This window comes from Oncorhynchus mykiss, chromosome 11 (genome assembly GCF_013265735.2).
Source record: "Oncorhynchus mykiss isolate Arlee chromosome 11, USDA_OmykA_1.1, whole genome shotgun sequence".
Classification (NCBI taxonomy): Eukaryota; Metazoa; Chordata; class Actinopteri; order Salmoniformes; family Salmonidae; genus Oncorhynchus; species Oncorhynchus mykiss.
In genome coordinates, this window is record NC_048575.1 from 80,783,770 (window position 1) to 80,801,075 (window position 17,306).

The 17,306-nt window shown below is 47.5% G+C and overlaps 1 protein-coding gene across 4 annotated transcripts in view; it reads right to left on the reverse strand.

Moving 5' to 3' along the window:
• wdfy3 (WD repeat and FYVE domain containing 3) overlaps positions 1 to 17,306 on the reverse strand; it is a 218,094-nt gene that overhangs the window by 5,873 nt on the left and 194,915 nt on the right. For all 4 annotated transcript variants that reach the window (XM_036936512.1, XM_036936513.1, XM_036936510.1 and 1 more), the window contains 9 exons: positions 14,172 to 14,263; positions 13,782 to 13,994; positions 9,768 to 9,918; positions 8,949 to 9,103; positions 7,466 to 7,624; positions 4,652 to 4,831; positions 1,076 to 1,258; positions 684 to 780; positions 281 to 460 (listed from right to left, as the gene is read on the reverse strand). In XM_036936512.1, the coding sequence (XP_036792407.1) occupies positions 281 to 460; positions 684 to 780; positions 1,076 to 1,258; positions 4,652 to 4,831; positions 7,466 to 7,624; positions 8,949 to 9,103; positions 9,768 to 9,918; positions 13,782 to 13,994; positions 14,172 to 14,263 (1,410 nt within the window). The remainder of the gene's footprint in view (positions 1 to 280; positions 461 to 683; positions 781 to 1,075; positions 1,259 to 4,651; positions 4,832 to 7,465; positions 7,625 to 8,948; positions 9,104 to 9,767; positions 9,919 to 13,781; positions 13,995 to 14,171; positions 14,264 to 17,306) is intronic.

Below are 17,306 nucleotides of genomic sequence, written 5' to 3' on the forward strand. Positions count from 1 at the left end.
TGGATGACTGGCTGGCTGGATGACTGGCTGGATGACTGGCTGGCTGACTAGCTGGATGACTGGCTGGCTGGATGACTGGCTGGCTGACTGGCTGACTGACTAGCTGGCTGGCTAGCTGGATGACTGGCTGGCTGGATGACTGACTGGCTGGCTGGATGACTGGCTGGCTGGATGACTGGCTGGCTGGCTGGCTGACTGGCTGGCTGGCTGACTGGCTGGCTGACTGGCTGGCTGACTGGCTGGCTGACTAGCTGGCTGGCTGGCTGACTGGTAAACCAACCTTTGGGTCTGTGGACGGTGCTGCCTGGTTGGCTGCCTGATCCTCCCCCAACCGATCCAGCTCCTCCCCCGGCTGCAGCGTTGGGCAGAGGGGAGGGTTTGGACTCTGTGCTGAGGCAGGGCTCGTCTCCGTCTGATTCGCTGCTGTCGTCGTCAGCGTTCTGGCTCTCGGGTCCCTCTGCTGAAGACGAAGAGAAAGACTACTTTATTACTCACAGGACACAGAAGCGGCATCCCAAATGGCACCCTATTCCCTACATAGTGCACTACTTTTGCAGTGGACTTCATAGTGAATGGGGAGACATCCAGATGTCTTTTTGCTTCGTGATGAAATTATGACCTCACCAGTATTAGAGACTTACTCACACACACACACACACACACACACACACACGGAGACCTACCCAGCTTGTCCTCTGTACAGCAGTCAGTTACATCAGGGGGCTCGATGGGCTCTGGAGCAGGGGTTTCTGGGACTTGTAGGAACTCCATCCTCCAGAACTACAGGAAGGAAGATTAGATTAGAAAACGTTAACGTCTTTGACGAGGAAACTCATTTTGAAGCATAAATACACTACATACAAAGAGTGACAGATATTAAGGGCTGGTTTCCCAGATTCAGATAAGCCTAAAAATTGGACTAAAAATAACTTTCAATGGAGATTCCTCATTGACCTTGCTTTTTTTGTTGTTGTCCAGTACTAGGCTTCATCTGAACCCCCCCCCCCCCCCCCCCCAAAAAAAGAAGAAGGAGTAAGAGTAGGATGAGAAGAGGAAGGGAGGAAGTGTTGGTTACCCTGACGACGCCGTCGGAGTGTCCGGTGACGATGACGTTCTGCGTGTCCCATTCGTTCATCTCTGACACGCAGCAACAGAGGATCTGCTGTGAGCGGCCTGTGAAGGTGTTGGCGCTGGCTATGGGACTGCCGTTGATGCTCCACACATGGATGTAGGTGCCCGCCGAAGACACTATGTCTCCCTGTATATACACACACACACACAGAGAGAGATAATCAAGTGATCAAGTTCACTTTGTTTGAAGTTTTAGCTAATGTACAGCTGAATACACCGAGCCTTCTGAAAGTATTCAGACCCCTTGACTTACGTTTACAGGCTTTATTTTAAAATTGATTAAATTGTTTCCCCTCCCCTCATCAATCTACACACAATACCCTATAATGATGAAATGAAAACAGGTTTAAAAAAAATAAATAATTAAATATCACATTTACATAACTATTCAGTATGTTTTTTCATAAATAAACAACTGTTGTACTGAATCAAGTGTGAAGGAAATCTCGATCTGTTGCTCAGGTGATAATGAAAACCTCATGGTAATCTGCAAACCTCGTCCACATCCTTCAACAAGCCAACATCACTCTGACACTCCACAAACCGTATCAGACCATAAACAATACAAGAAACCACTCACCCAGAGGCAGCGTTTCTGGTGGGCGGAGACTTTAACATGGGGAGACTTGAAACCGTTCTACCGCACTTCTTCTAACACGCCTCCTACGCCACTAGGGGCACTAGAACCGCAGACTACAACAGAAACACATACAAGGCCTTCCCTCGTCCTCCCTTCAGCAAATCTGACCATGACTCCATTCTCCTGCGTACAAACAAAAGCTCAAACAGGAAGTACCAGTGATGAGCTCAAACAGGAAGTGGTCCGATGAAACAGACAAGCCTACAAGACTGTTTTATCTAGCACAGACTGGGATATGTTCCGGGGATTCATCCGATAGCACTGAGGAGTTTACCACAGCAGTCACAGGCTTCATCAGTAAGTGCATAGACGATGTCGTCCCCACAGTGACTATAAGAACGTATATCCACACCAAAAAGCATGGATTACAAGCACTACGAAAAGCATTGGAGCAGGTGTAATAGGATTCTAACCTCCTCCTATATTGTCTTTTTGCTTGTTTGATGTCTCAGAGGTTGTATCTTTCTGGGCTAAAGCTACCGCTTACCAGGAACAGTACACGGACGCATAACAGAAAGATACAACCTCCGAGACATCAAACAAGCAAAAGGACAATATAGGAGGAAGTTAGAATCCGATTACACCTGCTCCAATGCTTTTCGTATGTGGCAGGGCTTTCAGACGAGAACGGATTACAAAAGGGAAACCCAGCCGTGAGCTGCCTATGGACGCATAACTCCCAAATGAGCTACAAGCTTTTTTATGCTCGATTGTATGAATATTTGTTTTTATTTTATTTGATTTATTTCACCTTATTCAACAAGGCAAGTCAGAAAATAACACTGTGCCTTTGCGTAAAAGCCCCTTGTGTTTCCAGATGACCGTGTGATCTAGCGCTCCTGGGCCGACGCGAGCAAAACGTTTAAACCGGTTAACAATCTCAAGGCCGACGGGCCAGACGGAATACCAGGGTGAGTTCTCAAAGCGTGCACGGACCAGCTGACAAGTGTCTTCACTGACATGTTTAATCTCTCCTTGCCCCAGTCTGTAATCCCAACATGTTTCAAGCTGACCACCATTGTCCCTGTTCCCAAAAGCTCCAAGGTAATCTGCCTAAATGACGACATCTCCCTGTGGCACTCACATCTTTAATATTGAAATGCTTTGAAAGGCTGGTCACGACACACACATCAACACCATCATCCCAGAAACCCTAAACCCACTCTCATTCACATACCGCCCCAACAATTCCACAGATGATGCAATCTCAATTGCACTTCACACTGCCCTCTCACCTGGACGAGAGGGAAAATGACTGTGAGAATGCTGGTCATAGTCTACAGCTCAGCGTTCAAAACCATAGTGCCCTCCAAGCTCATCACCAAGCTAAGGACCCTGGGACTGAACCCCTCCCTCTGCAACTGGATCCTGGACTTCCTGACGGGCTGGCCCCAGGCGGTGGGGGTAGACAACAACACCTCCGCCCCTCAGGGGTGTGTAGTCCCCTCCTGTACTCCCTGTTCATCCACGACTGCATGGCCACACACGACTCCAACACCATCATCAAGACAACGGTGATAGAACTAATCTTTGACCGTGATGAGTCAGCCAACAGGGAGGAGGTCAGAGACCTGGCAGTGTGGTGCCAGGACAACAACCTCTCCCTCAACATCAGTAAGTTGAGTTGATTGTGGACTACAGGAGAAAGACGGGAGAGTACGCCGTCATCCACATCAAAAGGGCTGTTGTGAAGTGGGTCGAAAGGTTAAAGTTCCTTGGTGTCCCCCATTACTAAGGACTTAACATAATCCGCACAGGGCAGTCGTGAAAATGGCACGGCAGTGCCTCTCCCCCACAGGAGCCCTCGGCTCCTCAAAAAACGTTCTACAGCTGCGAACATCGAGATCAACTTGACTGGCTGCATCACCGCTTGGACGACTGTCCTGGGTCGAGAGTTTCAAGTTCCTTGGTGTCCACATCACCAACAAACTATCATGGTCCAAACACACTAATGGCAGAGCTAGAGATGGTTTAAAGTTGGACCAGAGCTAGAGATGGTTTATAGTTGGACCAGAACTAGAGATGGTTTAAAGTTGGACCAGAGCTAGAGATGGTTTAAAGTTGGACCAGAACTAGAGTTGGTTTAAAGTTGGACCAGAACTTGAGTTGGTTTAAAGTTGGACCAGAACTAGAGTTGGACCAGAACTAGAGTTGGTTTAAAGTTGGTCCAGAGCTAGAGATGGACCAGAACTAGAGTTGGTTTAAAGTTGGACCAGAGCTAGAGATGGACCAGAACTAGAGTTGGTTTAAAGTTGGACCAGAGCTAGAGTTGGTTTAAAGTTGGACCAGAACTAGAGTTGGTTTAAAGTTGGACCAGAACTAGAGATGGACCAGAACTAGAGTTGGTTTAAAGTTGGACCAGAGCTAGAGTTGGTTTATAGTTGGACCAGAACTAGAGATGGTTTAAAGTTGGACCAGAACTAGATTTGGTTTATAGTTGCACCAGAACTAGAGATGCTTTATAGTTGGACCAGAACTAGAGTTGGCTTATAGTTGGACCAGAACTAGAGTTGGACCAGAACTAGAGTTGGACCAGAACTAGAGATGGACCAGAACTAGAGTTAGTTTAAAGTTGGACCAGAACTAGAGATGGACCAGAACTAGAGTTGGTTTAAAGTTGGACCAGAACTAGAGTTGGACCAGAACTAGAGTTGGACCAGAACTAGAGTTGGACCAGAACTAGCTAGCTAACAACCAGAGGGGCACTAGAATAAAACAACAACAACATTGTTGTAGTTAATAACAAATCCAATGTGAAACGTGATAACTATAGTATCCTTAACTAGAATGAAATATCTCTCTTAATTTCTGAATCACCCTTGTAACATCCATAGGTTTGGGGGAAACAAACATCACCCTGAGTGTGTATACACCACCCACCGTGAGTTCGTTGATGCAAAGGGCGGAGACTGGGGCCCTGTGTCCTCTAAGCTGTGTGACGAAAGACAGTTTGTTGAGGTCCCAGATGATGCAGGTCCTGTCTCTAGAACCAGACACCAGGATGTGATACGCTGACGAGGCTGTCAGACAGGTTACTGTGTCTGTATGGCCCAGCAACGCCTGGCAGGGGAGAGGAGAGGGGAGGGACATACACACATGTTAAAACACGGGTTACTGACATGTTACATACAGGCACAGACACGCATTACACACAAGTTAAAGAGTGGCAGAGATACTATCCAATGGTGTCTGTGTGTTTGTTGGGGAGTAATTGGATTTTACACTGCATTCGGACCTCTGGACTTTTTCCACATTTTGTTACGTTACAGCTTTATATTGAAATGTTTGCAAATGTATACAAAACAAACAAAAAAACATGACATTTACAAAAGTATTCAGACCCTTTACTCAGTATTGTGTTAAAGCATCATTGACAGCGATTAGAGCGATTACAGCCTCGAGTCTTCTTGGATGTGACGCTACAAGCTTGGCACGCCTGTATTTTGGGGAGTTTCTCCCATTCTTCTCTGCAGATCCTCTCAAGCTCTGTCAGGTTGGATGGGGAGCGTCGCTGCACAGCTACTTTCAGGTCTCTCCAGAGATGTTCGATCAGGTTCAAGTCCGGGCTCTGGCTGGGCCACTCAATGACATTCAGAGACCTGTCCAGAAGCCACTCCTGCGTTGTCTTGGCTGTGTGCTTAGGGTCGTTGTCCTGTTGGAAGGTGAACCTTAGCCTCAGGCTGAGGTTCTGAGCGCTCTGGAGCAGGTTTTCATCAAGGATCTCTCTGTACTTTGCTCTGTTCATCTTTCCCCTCGATCCTAACTAGTCTCTCAGTCCCTGCCGCTGAAAAACATTCCCACAGCATGATGCTGCCACCACCATGCTTCACCGTAGGGATGGTGCTAGGTTTCCTACAGACATGACGCTTGGCATTCAGGCAAAAGAGTTTAATCTTGGTTTCATCAGACCAGAGAATCTTGTGTCTCATGATCTGAGAGTCCTTTAGGTGCCTTTTGGCAAACTCCAAGCGGGCTCTCATGTTCCTTTTACTGAGGAGTGGCTTCCATCTGGCCACTCTACCATAAAGGCCTGATTGGTGGAGTGCTGCAGAGATGGAGGTCGCTGTGTTCTTTGGGGACCTTCAATGCTGAGGAAATGTTTTGGTACCCTTCCCCAGATCTGTGCCTCGACACAATCCTGTCTTGGAGCTCTACGGAGAATTCCTTCAACCGCATGGCTTGGTTTTTGCTCTGACATGCACTGTCAACTGTGGGACCTAATATAGAGAGGTGTGTGCCTTTCCAAAATCATGTCCAATCAATTGAATTTACCACAGGTAGACTCCAATCAAGTTGTAGAAACATCTCAAGGGTGATCAATGGAAACAGGATGCATCTGTGCTCAATTTTGTGTCTCATAGCAAAGGGTCTGAATACTTATGTAAATAAGGTATCTGTTTAAATTTTTTATACATTTGTGAAAATGTCTAAAAAACAGTTTTTGCTTTGTCATTATGAGGCATTGTGTGTAGGTTGATGAAGAAAAAGTTAGCTAAGCAGGGTTGGTCCTGGTCAGTCCCTGGATGGGAGACCAGATGCTGCTATAAGTTGTGTTGGAGTGCCAGTAGGAGGCTGACACTCTGTTTGAGTGTCTAGAGAGTCTGGTTACCTGAGAGTCTGGTTACCTATTTGAGTGACTAGAGAGTCTGGTTACCTGAGAGTCTGGTTACCTGAGAGTCTGGTTACCTGTTTGAGTGTCTAGAGAGTCTGGTTACCTGAGAGTCTGGTTACCTGTTTGAGTGTCTAGAGAGTCTGGTTACCTGAGAGTCTGGTTACCTATTTGAGTGACTAGAGAATCTGGTTACCCTTTTGAGTGTCTACAGAGTCTGGTTACCTGAGAGTCTGGTTACCTGTTTGAGTGTCTAGAGAGTCTGGTTACCTGTTTGAGTGTCTAGAGAGTCTGGTTACCTGAGAGTCTGGTTACCTGTTTGAGTGTCTAGAGAGTCTGGTTACCTGAGAGTCTGGTTACCTGTTTGAGTGTCTAGAGAGTCTGGTTACCTGAGAGTCTGGTTACCTGAGAGTCTGGTTACCTGTTTGAGTGTCTAGAGAGTCTGGTTACCTGTTTGAGTGTCTAGAGAGACTGGTTACCTGTTTGAGTGACTAGAGAGTCTGGTTACCTGTTTGAGTGTCTAGAGAGTCTGGTTACCTGTTTGAGTGACTAGAGAGTCTGGTTACCTGTTTGAGTGACTAGAGAGTCTGGTTACCTGAGAGTCTGGTTACCTGTTTGAGTGTCTAGAGAGTCTGGTTACCTGAGAGTCTGGTTACCTGTTTGAGTGTCTAGAGAGTCTGGTTACCTGAGAGTCTGGTTACCTGTTTGAGTGTCTAGAGAGTCTGGTTACCTGAGAGTCTGGTTACCTGTTTGAGTGACTAGAGAGTCTGGTTACCTGTTTGAGTGACTAGAGAGTCTGGTTACCTGTTTGAGTGTCTAGAGAGACTGGTTACCTGTTTGAGTGACTAGAGAGTCTGGTTACCTGTTTGAGTGACTAGAGAGTCTGGTTACCTGTTTGAGTGACTAGAGAGTCTGGTTACCTGTTTGAGTGACTAGAGAGTCTGGTTACCTGTTTGAGTGACTAGAGAGTCTGGTTACCTGTTTGAGTGACTAGAGAGTCTGGTTACCTATTTGAGAGTCTGGTTACCTGTTTGAGTGACTAGAGAGTCTGGTTACCTGTTTGAGTGACTAGAGAGTCTGGTTACCTGTTTGAGTGTGAGGGTCTTGGCCCTCTCCTTGGATGTGCCCGTCTCCCAGACACAGATGGCAGTGCTGGTTCCCCCGGTGATGACCAGCTTGGGGTTGGGGCAGATGGCACACAGGATCTGACCCCACTCTGACAGACACTCATACACCACCACCGCCTAGAGGAGGAGAGAGGGGATTGGTTAGCCAGCGGGAAGGAGAGAGGGGATTGGTTAACCAGGGGGAAGGAGAGAGGGGATTGGTTAGCCAGCGGGAAGGAGAGAGGGGATTGGTTAACCAGGGGGAAGGAGAGAGGGGATTGGTCAGTCAGGGGAGAGGAGAGACGGGATTGGTTAGCCAGCGGGAAGGAGAGAGGGGATTGGTCAGTCAGGGGGGAGGAGAGAGGGGATTGGTTAGCCAGCGGGAAGGAGAGAGGGGATTGGTTAGCCAGGGGGAAGGAGAGAGGGGATTGGTCAGTCAGGGGGGAGGAGAGAGGGGATTGGTTAGCCAGCGGGAAGGAGAGATGGGATTGGTTAGCCAGCGGGAAGGAGAGAGGGGATTGGTTAGCCAGCGGGAAGGAGAGAGGGGATTGGTCAGTCAGGGGGGAGGAGAGAGGGGATTGGTTAGCCAGCAGGAAGGAGAGAGGGGATTGGTCAGTCAGGGGGGAGGAGAGAGGGGATTGGTTAGCCAGCGGGAAGGAGAGAGGGGATTGGTCAGTCAGGGGGGAAGAGAGAGGGGATTGGTTAGTCAGGGGGAAGGAGAGGGGGGATTGGTTAGTCAGGGGGAATGAGAAAGGGGAGTGGTTAGTCAGGGGGAAGGAGAAAGGGGAGTGGTTAGTCAGGGGGAAGGAGAGAGGGGAGTGGTTAGTCAGGGGGAAGGAGAGAGGGGAGTGGTTAGTCAGGGGGAAGGAGAGAGGGGATTGGTCAGTCAGGGGGAAGGAGAGAGGGGATTGGTTAGTCAGGGGGAAGGAGAGAGGGGATTGGTTGGTCAGGGGAGCAGGAGGTTAGGGAAGGGCACTGCTGCCTTAACACCAGGGGGCACTGCTGCCTTAACACCAGGGGGCACTGCTGCCTTAACACCAGGGGGCACTGCTGCCTTAACACCAGGGGGCACTGCTGCCCCACAGGATTTAGTCTGTAGTCAAGGTTAAGTATTTTCTCCATTCCTTGCATTCTCTCCTTGTCTCCTCGTCTCCTTCTCAACTGTATTGGAGGAGAAGGTCAAAGATTACTCTCCTCTGACCTTCTTCGCCGATGGGTTTTGAGGAGGAGGAGAGGAATCAAGGAAAGACGAACTGAGATAGAGCCATAGACATTGTCAAAACAACACCACAGAAATAGAATTGAGTTGTAGAATGAATTCCATGACTGCAACATGTCTTGATTAACATGCACGCTCACGTCTGCACTGGTCCGCACTGAGACCCAGAGAACGCAGACTGACCTTGTTAGTCAGAGAGATAGTTGGCCAGTCTGCAGCTGAGGTCAGCGAGTGTGTGCTTACCTTGTCGGACTCATAGTTGGCCAGTCTGCAGGAGAGATCAGCGTAACCCCAGGCAAAGGTCTTGTTCCAGACAGGAGGTTGGAGGATTTTATTCTGCTCCACAGCCAGAATGCCCTTCTCAGTACACACGATCTGGCCCACTGGCTCCTTCAGCTCTGAAACACACACACACACACACACTGTTACACACACACCGTCACACACACACCGTCACACACACACCGTCACACACACACCGTCACACACACACACACACACCGTCACACACACACCGTCACACACACACCGTCACACACACACACACACACACACACACACACACACTGTTCCACACACTGTTCCCAAACCTAATCAGTACACACTATCTGTCTGAAACCCTCTCCTCTCCTTCAATACTTTATTTGAATCCACAAATCACATTGCATTGCCCAATGAATAAAACATTCAAGCGGTCACATGGACCAATCATGGGGCCTAAAAGCACCTCTCCTTTCTAGTGCCAAGCTGCTCAGCCCAGCTGATACAGCACATTATTCTGCCAGCTGATACAGAACATTATTCTGCCAGCTGCTTTGTGTGTATGTGTGTGTGTGTGTATATATATATATATATATATGTGTGTGTGTGTGTGTATGAGAGAGTGTGTGTGAGAGAGTGTGTGTGTGTGTGTCTCTGTATATATATATATATATATATGTGTGTGTGTCTGTATATATATATGTGTGTGTGAGAGTGTGTGTGTGTGTGAGAGTGTGTATGAGAGTGTGTGTGTGTGTGTGTGTGTGTGTGTGTGTGCGTGAGAGTGCATGCCTGTCCTACCTTTGACGGGGGCTAGCGAGGGTCTGAGGTTGTCCAGATGATGGAAGAAGATCTTGTCAGTGGTCGTGGAGAGAGAGACGGGCACGCCCCCCGCCATCTCCCCGTTAGACCTACTACGTACACGCTTCGGAGGGTGGGGCTTCTTAAACAACTGGGAAGAGACCGATAAAAACACGAGATCAGACTCATTCAATAAATCAATTTTTTTTTAAAACTCACTTCCTCTGTAGAATACATTCTCTGTGAAGCATCAGTACCAATCTGGTTTGACCTCTAATCAGTAACAAACTGGTCGACCTCTAATCAGTAACAAACTGGTCGACCTCTAATCAGTACCAATCTGGTCGACCTCTAATCAGTACCAATCTGGTCGACCTCTAATCAGTACCAATCTGGTCGACCTCTAATCAGTACCAATCTGGTTTGACCTCTAATCAGTACCAATCTGGTCGACCTCTAGTCAGTACCAATCTGGTCGACCTCTAATCAGTACCAATCTGGTCGACCTCTAATCAGTACCAATCTGGTCGACCTCTAATCAGTACCAATCTGGTTTGACCTCTAATCAGTACCAATCTGGTCGACCTCTAATCAGTACCAATCTGGTTTGACCTCTAATCAGTACCAATCTGGTCGACCTCTAATCAGTACCAATCTGGTTTGACCTCTAATCAGTACCAATCTGGTCGACCTCTAATCAGTACCAATCTGGTTTGACCTCTAATCAGTACCAATCTGGTTTGACCTCTAATCAGTACCAATCTGGTTTGACCTCTAATCAGTACCAATCTGGTCGACCTCTAATCAGTACCAATCTGGTCGACCTCTAATCAGTACCAATCTGGTCGACCTCTAATCAGTACCAATCTGGTTTGACCTCTAGTCAGTACCAATCTGGTCGACCTCTAGTCAGTACCAATCTGGTCGACCTCTAGTCAGTACCAATCTGGTCGACCTCTAATCAGTACCAATCTGGTCGACCTCTAATCAGTACCAATCTGGTTTGACCTCTAATCAGTACCAATCTGGTCGACCTCTAGTCAGTACCAATCTGGTCGACCTCTAGTCAATACCAATCTGGTCGACCTCTAGTCAGTACCAATCTGGTCGACCTCTAATCAGTACCAATCTGGTCGACCTCTAATCAGTACCAATCTGGTCGACCTCTAATCAGTACCAATCTGGTCGACCTCTAATCAGTACCAATCTGGTCGACCTCTAGTCAGTACCAATCTGGTCGACCTCTAGTCAGTACCAATCTGGTCGACCTCTAGTCAGTACCAATCTGGTCGACCTCTAGTCAGTACCAATCTGGTCGACCTCTAGTCAGTACCAATCTGGTCGACCTCTAATCAGTACCAATCTGGTCGACCTCTAATCAGTACCAATCTGGTCGACCTCTAATCAGTACCAATCTGGTCGACCTCTAATCAGTACCAATCTGGTCGACCTCTAGTCAGTACCAATCTGGTCGACCTCTAGTCAGTACCAATCTGGTCGACCTCTAGTCAGTACCAATCTGGTCGACCTCTAGTCAGTACCAATCTGGTCGACCTCTAGTCAGTACCAATCTGGTCGACCTCTAGTCAGTACCAATCTGGTCGACCTCTAATCAGTACCAATCTGGTCGACCTCTAGTCAGTACCAATCTGGTCGACCTCTAATCAGTACCAATGTGGTCGACCTCTAATCAGTACCAATCTGGTCGACCTCTAATCAGTACCAATCTGGTCGACCTCTAATCAGTACCAATCTGGTCGACCTCTAAATCAGTACCAATCTGGTCGACCTCTAAATCAGTACCAATCTGGTTTGACCTCTAATCAGTACCAATCTGGTCGACCTCTAATCAGTACCATGGATGACTGTCTCTTCTGACCCCATAGTTTACTTTCAGGATAAAAAAATAGAGGTAAGAATACTTTATTGAAAAAATTATAAAAATTATGTTTTAGTCTGTAATGTCTGTAATGTCACAGAATACCGGTAACCACTGTAACGTCACAGAATACCGGTAATGTCACAGAATACCGGTAACCACTAATGTCACAGAATACCGGTAACCACTGTAACGTCACAGAATACTGGTAACCACTGTAATGTCACAGAATACCGGTAACGTCACAGAATACCGGTAATGTCACAGAATACCGGTAACCACTGTAATGTCACAGAATACCGGTAACCACTGTAACGTCACAGAATACCGGTAACCACTGTAACGTCACAGAATACCGGTACCCACTGTAACGTCACAGAATACCGGTAACCACTGTAACGTCACAGAATACCGGTAATGTCACAGAATACCGGTTCCACTGTAATGTCACAGAATACCGGTAACCACTGTAACGTCACAGAATACCGGTAACCACTGTAACGTCACAGAATACCGGTAACCACTGTAACGTCACAGAATACCGGTAACCACTGTAATGTCACAGAATACCGGTAATGTCACAGAATACCGGTAATGTCACAGAATACCGGTAACCACTGTAACGCCACAGAATACTGGTAACCACTGTAACGTCACAGAATACCGGTAACCACTGTAAATGTCACAGAATACCGGTAATGTCACAGAATACCGGTAACCACTGTAATGTCACAGAATACCGGTAACCACTGTAAATGTCACAGAATACCGGTAATGTCACAGAATACCGGTAACCACTGTAATGTCACAGAATACCGGTAACCACTGAAATGTCACAGAATACCGGTAACCCTCCCCTACCAGCCCTCACTCACCTGCTCTGTCCCCTACCACCACCTCACTCACCTGCTCCGACCCCTACCAGCCCTCACTCACCTGCTCTCTGTCCCCTCTTCATATCCCCTACCACCCCTCACTCACCTGCTCTGTCCCCTACCAGCCCTCACTCACCTGCTCTGTCCCCTACCAGCCCTCACTCACCTGCTCGGTCCCTTACCAGCCCTCACTCACCTGCTCTCTGTCCCCTACCAGCCCTCACTCACCTGCTCTCTGTCCCCTACCAGCCCTCACTCACCTGCTCTCTGTCCCCTCTTCATATCCCCTACCAGCCCTCACTCACCTGCTCTCTGTCCCCTCTTCATATCCCCTAAAAGCCCTCACTCACCTGCTCTCTGTCCCCTCTTCATATCCCCTACCAGCCCTCACTCACCTGCTCGGTCCCCTACCAGCCCTCACTCACCTGCTCTGTCCCCTACCACCCCTCACTCACCTGCTCGGTCCCCTACCAGCCCTCACTCACCTGCTCGGTCCCCTACCAGCCCTCACTAACCTGCTCTGTCCCCTACCAGCCCTCACTCACCTGCTCTGTCCCCTACCAGCCCTCACTCACCTGCTCTGTCCCCTACCACCCCTCACTCACCTGCTCTGTCCCCTACCAGCCCTCACTCACCTGCTCTGTCCCCTACCAGCCCTCACTCACCTGCTCTGTCCCCTACCACCCCTCACTCACCTGCTCTGTCCCCTACCAGCCCTCACTCACCTGCTCTGTCCCCTACCAGCCCTCACTAACCTGCTCGGTCCCCTACCAGCCCTCACTCGCCTGCTCGGTCCCCTACCAGCCCTCACTCACCTGCTCTGTCCCCTACCAGCCCTCACTCACCTGCTCTGTCCCCTCTTCATATCCCCTACCAGCCCTCACTCACCTGCTCTGTCCCCTCTTCACATCCCCTACCAGCCCTCACTCACCTGCTCTGTCCCCTCTTCACATCCCCAACCAGCCCTCACTCACCTGCTCTGTCCCCTACCAGCCCTCACTCACCTGCTCTGTCCCCTACCAGCCCTCACTCACCTGCTCTGTCCCCTACCAGCCCTCACTCACCTGCTCTGTCCCCTACCAGCCCTCACTCACCTGCTCTCTGTCCCCTACCAGCCCTCACTCACCTGCTCTGTCCCCTACCAGACCTCACTCACCTGCTCTGTCCCCTACCACCCCTCACTCACCTGCTCTGTATATTGTTATATGTTAATATGACACCTGTCTTATATTGGTATATTGTTATATGTTAATATGATACCTGTTTGGGGATTTGTCCGAAGTTGTTGATGAACCCGATGGTGGCGGTCTCCTTGAGGGGGTCGTTGATGTTGTAGATGTCCACCTGGCCCTCGTAGAACAGGTGGTGGAACACATTGACCGCCTCCACAGCAGGAGGACCCTGCTGCTTGAAGCCAAAGATCAGGTCGATCCACTCATGGAGGTGGGACGATACGTAGTCACACTCCAGAGCCTAGAGACAGACACACAGTAGAGGTTGGGGCGCCAGCCTACATCGCCAGGCTTCCTCACGTTTGTTTGAGTAACGAACGAGACTTGGAGGGACGACATCGTCAGACTATGTTGGCGTATACTGTACAACACAGTTGTCTTACCTCCTGACACACCTATACAGTAGATTGGTACTCACCTGTCGATGGACTCTGATGAACTCTCGGGGGTCTCCCTTGGCCCATGGAGGCAGAAGGACGTCTCCTAGTCGAATCCCATTCTGTTTGGCACCTGTTAAAACATTAACCACACATCAAGGCAACTCTTTTTTTTAAACAATTTTCTAAACGTGTTACTACTAAGTGTTAGCAAGATCTATTGTGAGAGAGAAGGAGACGGAGAGATAGAAAAAGACATACAGAAAGAGAAACAAAAAACAAAAGAGAGATAGCAGAGAACAGAGCTAGAGTCAAATCAAAATCAAATCAAATGTATTTATATAGCCCTTCGTACATCAGCTGATATCTCAAAGTGCTGTACAGAAACCCAGCCTAAAACCCCAAACAGCCAGCAATGCAGGTGTAGAAGCACGGTGGCTAGGAAAAACTCCCTAGAAATGCCAAAACCTAGGAAGAAACCTAGAGAGGAACCAGGCTATGTGGGGTGGCCAGTCCTCTTCTGGCTGTGCCGGGTGGAGATTATAACAAAACATGGTCAAGATGTTCAAATGTTCATGATGTATCTAGCTCAGAGTTGAGAGAGAGATGGCAGAGAACAGAGCTAGAGTCCTGATGTACTAAGGTCAGAGTTGAGAGAGAGATAGCAGAGAACAGAGCTAGAGTCCTGATGTATCTAGGTCAGAGTTGAGAGAGAGAGATAGCAGAGAACCGAGCTAGAGTCCTGATGTATCTAGGTCAGAGTTGAGAGAGAGATAGCAGAGAGCAGAGCTAGAGTCCTGATGTATCTAGGTCAGAGTTGAGATATAGCAGAGAACAGAGCTAGAGTCCTGATGTACTAAGGTCAGAGTTCAGAGAGAGAGATAGCAGAGAACAGAGCTATAGTCTTGATGTATCTAGGTGAAAGTTGATGGAGTTGAGAGGAGAGAGAGGAGACAGACTGACTGATGTACAGTGCAAGGTATTCAGGCTCCTTGACATTTTCCACATTTTGTTATGTTACAGCCTTATTCTAAAATGGATCATTTTTTTCATCAATCTACACGGAATACCCCATAATGACAAAGCGAAATCAGATGTAGAAATTTTAGCAAATTTATTCCAAACAAAAAACAGAAATAACTTAATTACATACAGTTGAAGTCGGAAGTTTACATACACCTTAGCCAAATACATTTCATCTCTGTTTTTCACAATTCCTGACATTTAATTATTGTATAAATTTCCTGTCTTAGGTCAGTTAGGATCACCACTTTATATTAAGAATGTCAGAATAATAGTAGAGATAATTATATATTTCAGCTTTAATTTATTTCATCACATTCCCAGTGGGTCAGAAGTTTACATACACTCAATTGGTAGCATTGCCTTTAAATTGTTTAACTTGGGTCAAAAGTTTCAGGGAGACTTCCAATTTTGGCCCATTCCTCCTGACAGAACTGGTGTAACGGAGACAGGTTTGTAGGCCTCCTTGCTCACACACGCTTTTTCAGTTCTGCCCACAAATGTTCTATGGAATTGAGGTCAGGGCTTTGTTATGGCCAGTCCAATACCTTGACTTTGTTGTCCTGAAGCCATTTTGCCACAACTTTGGAAGTATGCTTGGGGTCATTGTCCATTTGGAAGACCCATTTGTAACCAAACTTTAACTTCCTGACTGATGTCTTGAGATGTTGCTTCAATATATCCACATCATTTTCCTGCCTCATGATGCCATCTATTTTGTGAAGTGCACCAGTCCCTCCTGCAGCAAAGCACCCCCACAACATGATGCTGCCACCCCCGTGTTTCACGGTTGGGATGGTGTTCTTTGGCTTGCAAGCCTCCCCTTTTTCCTCCAAACATAACGATGGTCATTATGGCCAAACAGTTGTATTTTTGTTTCATCAGGTTGCAAACCGTAGTCTGGCTTTTTTATGGCTGTTTTAGAGCAGTGGCTTCTTCCTTGCTGAGCAGTCTTTCAGGTAATGTTGATTGAGGACTCGTTTTACTGTGGATAAAGATACTTGTTTCCTCCAGCATCTTCACAAGGTCCTTTGCTGTTGTTCTGGGATTGATTTGCACTTTTCGCACCAAAGTACGTTCATCTCTAGGAGACAGAATGCGTCTCCTTCCTGAGTGGTATGACGGCTGCATGGTCCCATGGTGTTTATACTTGCGTACTATTGCTTGTACAGATGAACGTGGTGCCTTCAGGCGTTTGCAAATTGCTCCCAAGGATGAACCAGACTTGTGGAGGTCTACAATTTATTTTCTGAGGTCTTGGCTGATTTCTTTTGATTTTCACATGATGTCTAGCAAAGAGGCACTGAGTTTGAAGGTAGGCCTTGAAATACATCCACAGGTACACCTCCAATTGACTCAAATGATGTCAATTAGCCTATCAAAAGCTTTTAAAGCCATGACATCATTTTCTGGATTTTTCCAAGCTGTTTAAAGGCACAGTCAACTTAGTCTATGTAAACTTCTGACCCACTGGAATTGTGATACAGTGAATTATAAGTGAAATAATCTGTCTGTAAACAATTGTTGGAAACATTACTTGTGTCATGCACAAAGTAGATGTCCTAACCGACTTGCCAAAACTATAGTTTGTTTACAAGAAATGTGTAGAGTGGTTGAAAAACGATTTTTAATGACTCGAACCTAAGTGTATGTAGACTTCCAACTTCAACTGTACGTTTTCAGACCCTTTGCTATGAGACTCGAAATTGAGCTCAGGTACATCCTGTTTCCATTGATCATCCTTGAGATGTTTCCATAACTTGATGGGAGTCTACCTGTGGTAAATTCAATTGATTTGATATGATTTGTAAAAGCACACACCTGTCTATATACGGTCCCACAGTTGACAGTACATGTCAGAGCAAAAAGAAAGCCATGAGGTCGAAGAAATTCTCCGTAGAGCTCCGATGTGTCGAGGCACAGATTTGGAGAAGGGTACCAAAACATTTCTGCAGCATTGATGGTCCCCAAGAACACAACGGCCTCCATTACTCTTAAATGGAAGAAGTTTGTAACCACCAAGACTCTTCCTAGAGCTGACCGCCTGGCCAAACTGAGAAATCGGGGGAGAAGGGCCTTGGTCAGGGAGGTGACCAAGAACCGGATGGTCACTCTGACAGAGCTCCCGAATTCCTCTGTGGAAATGGGAGAAC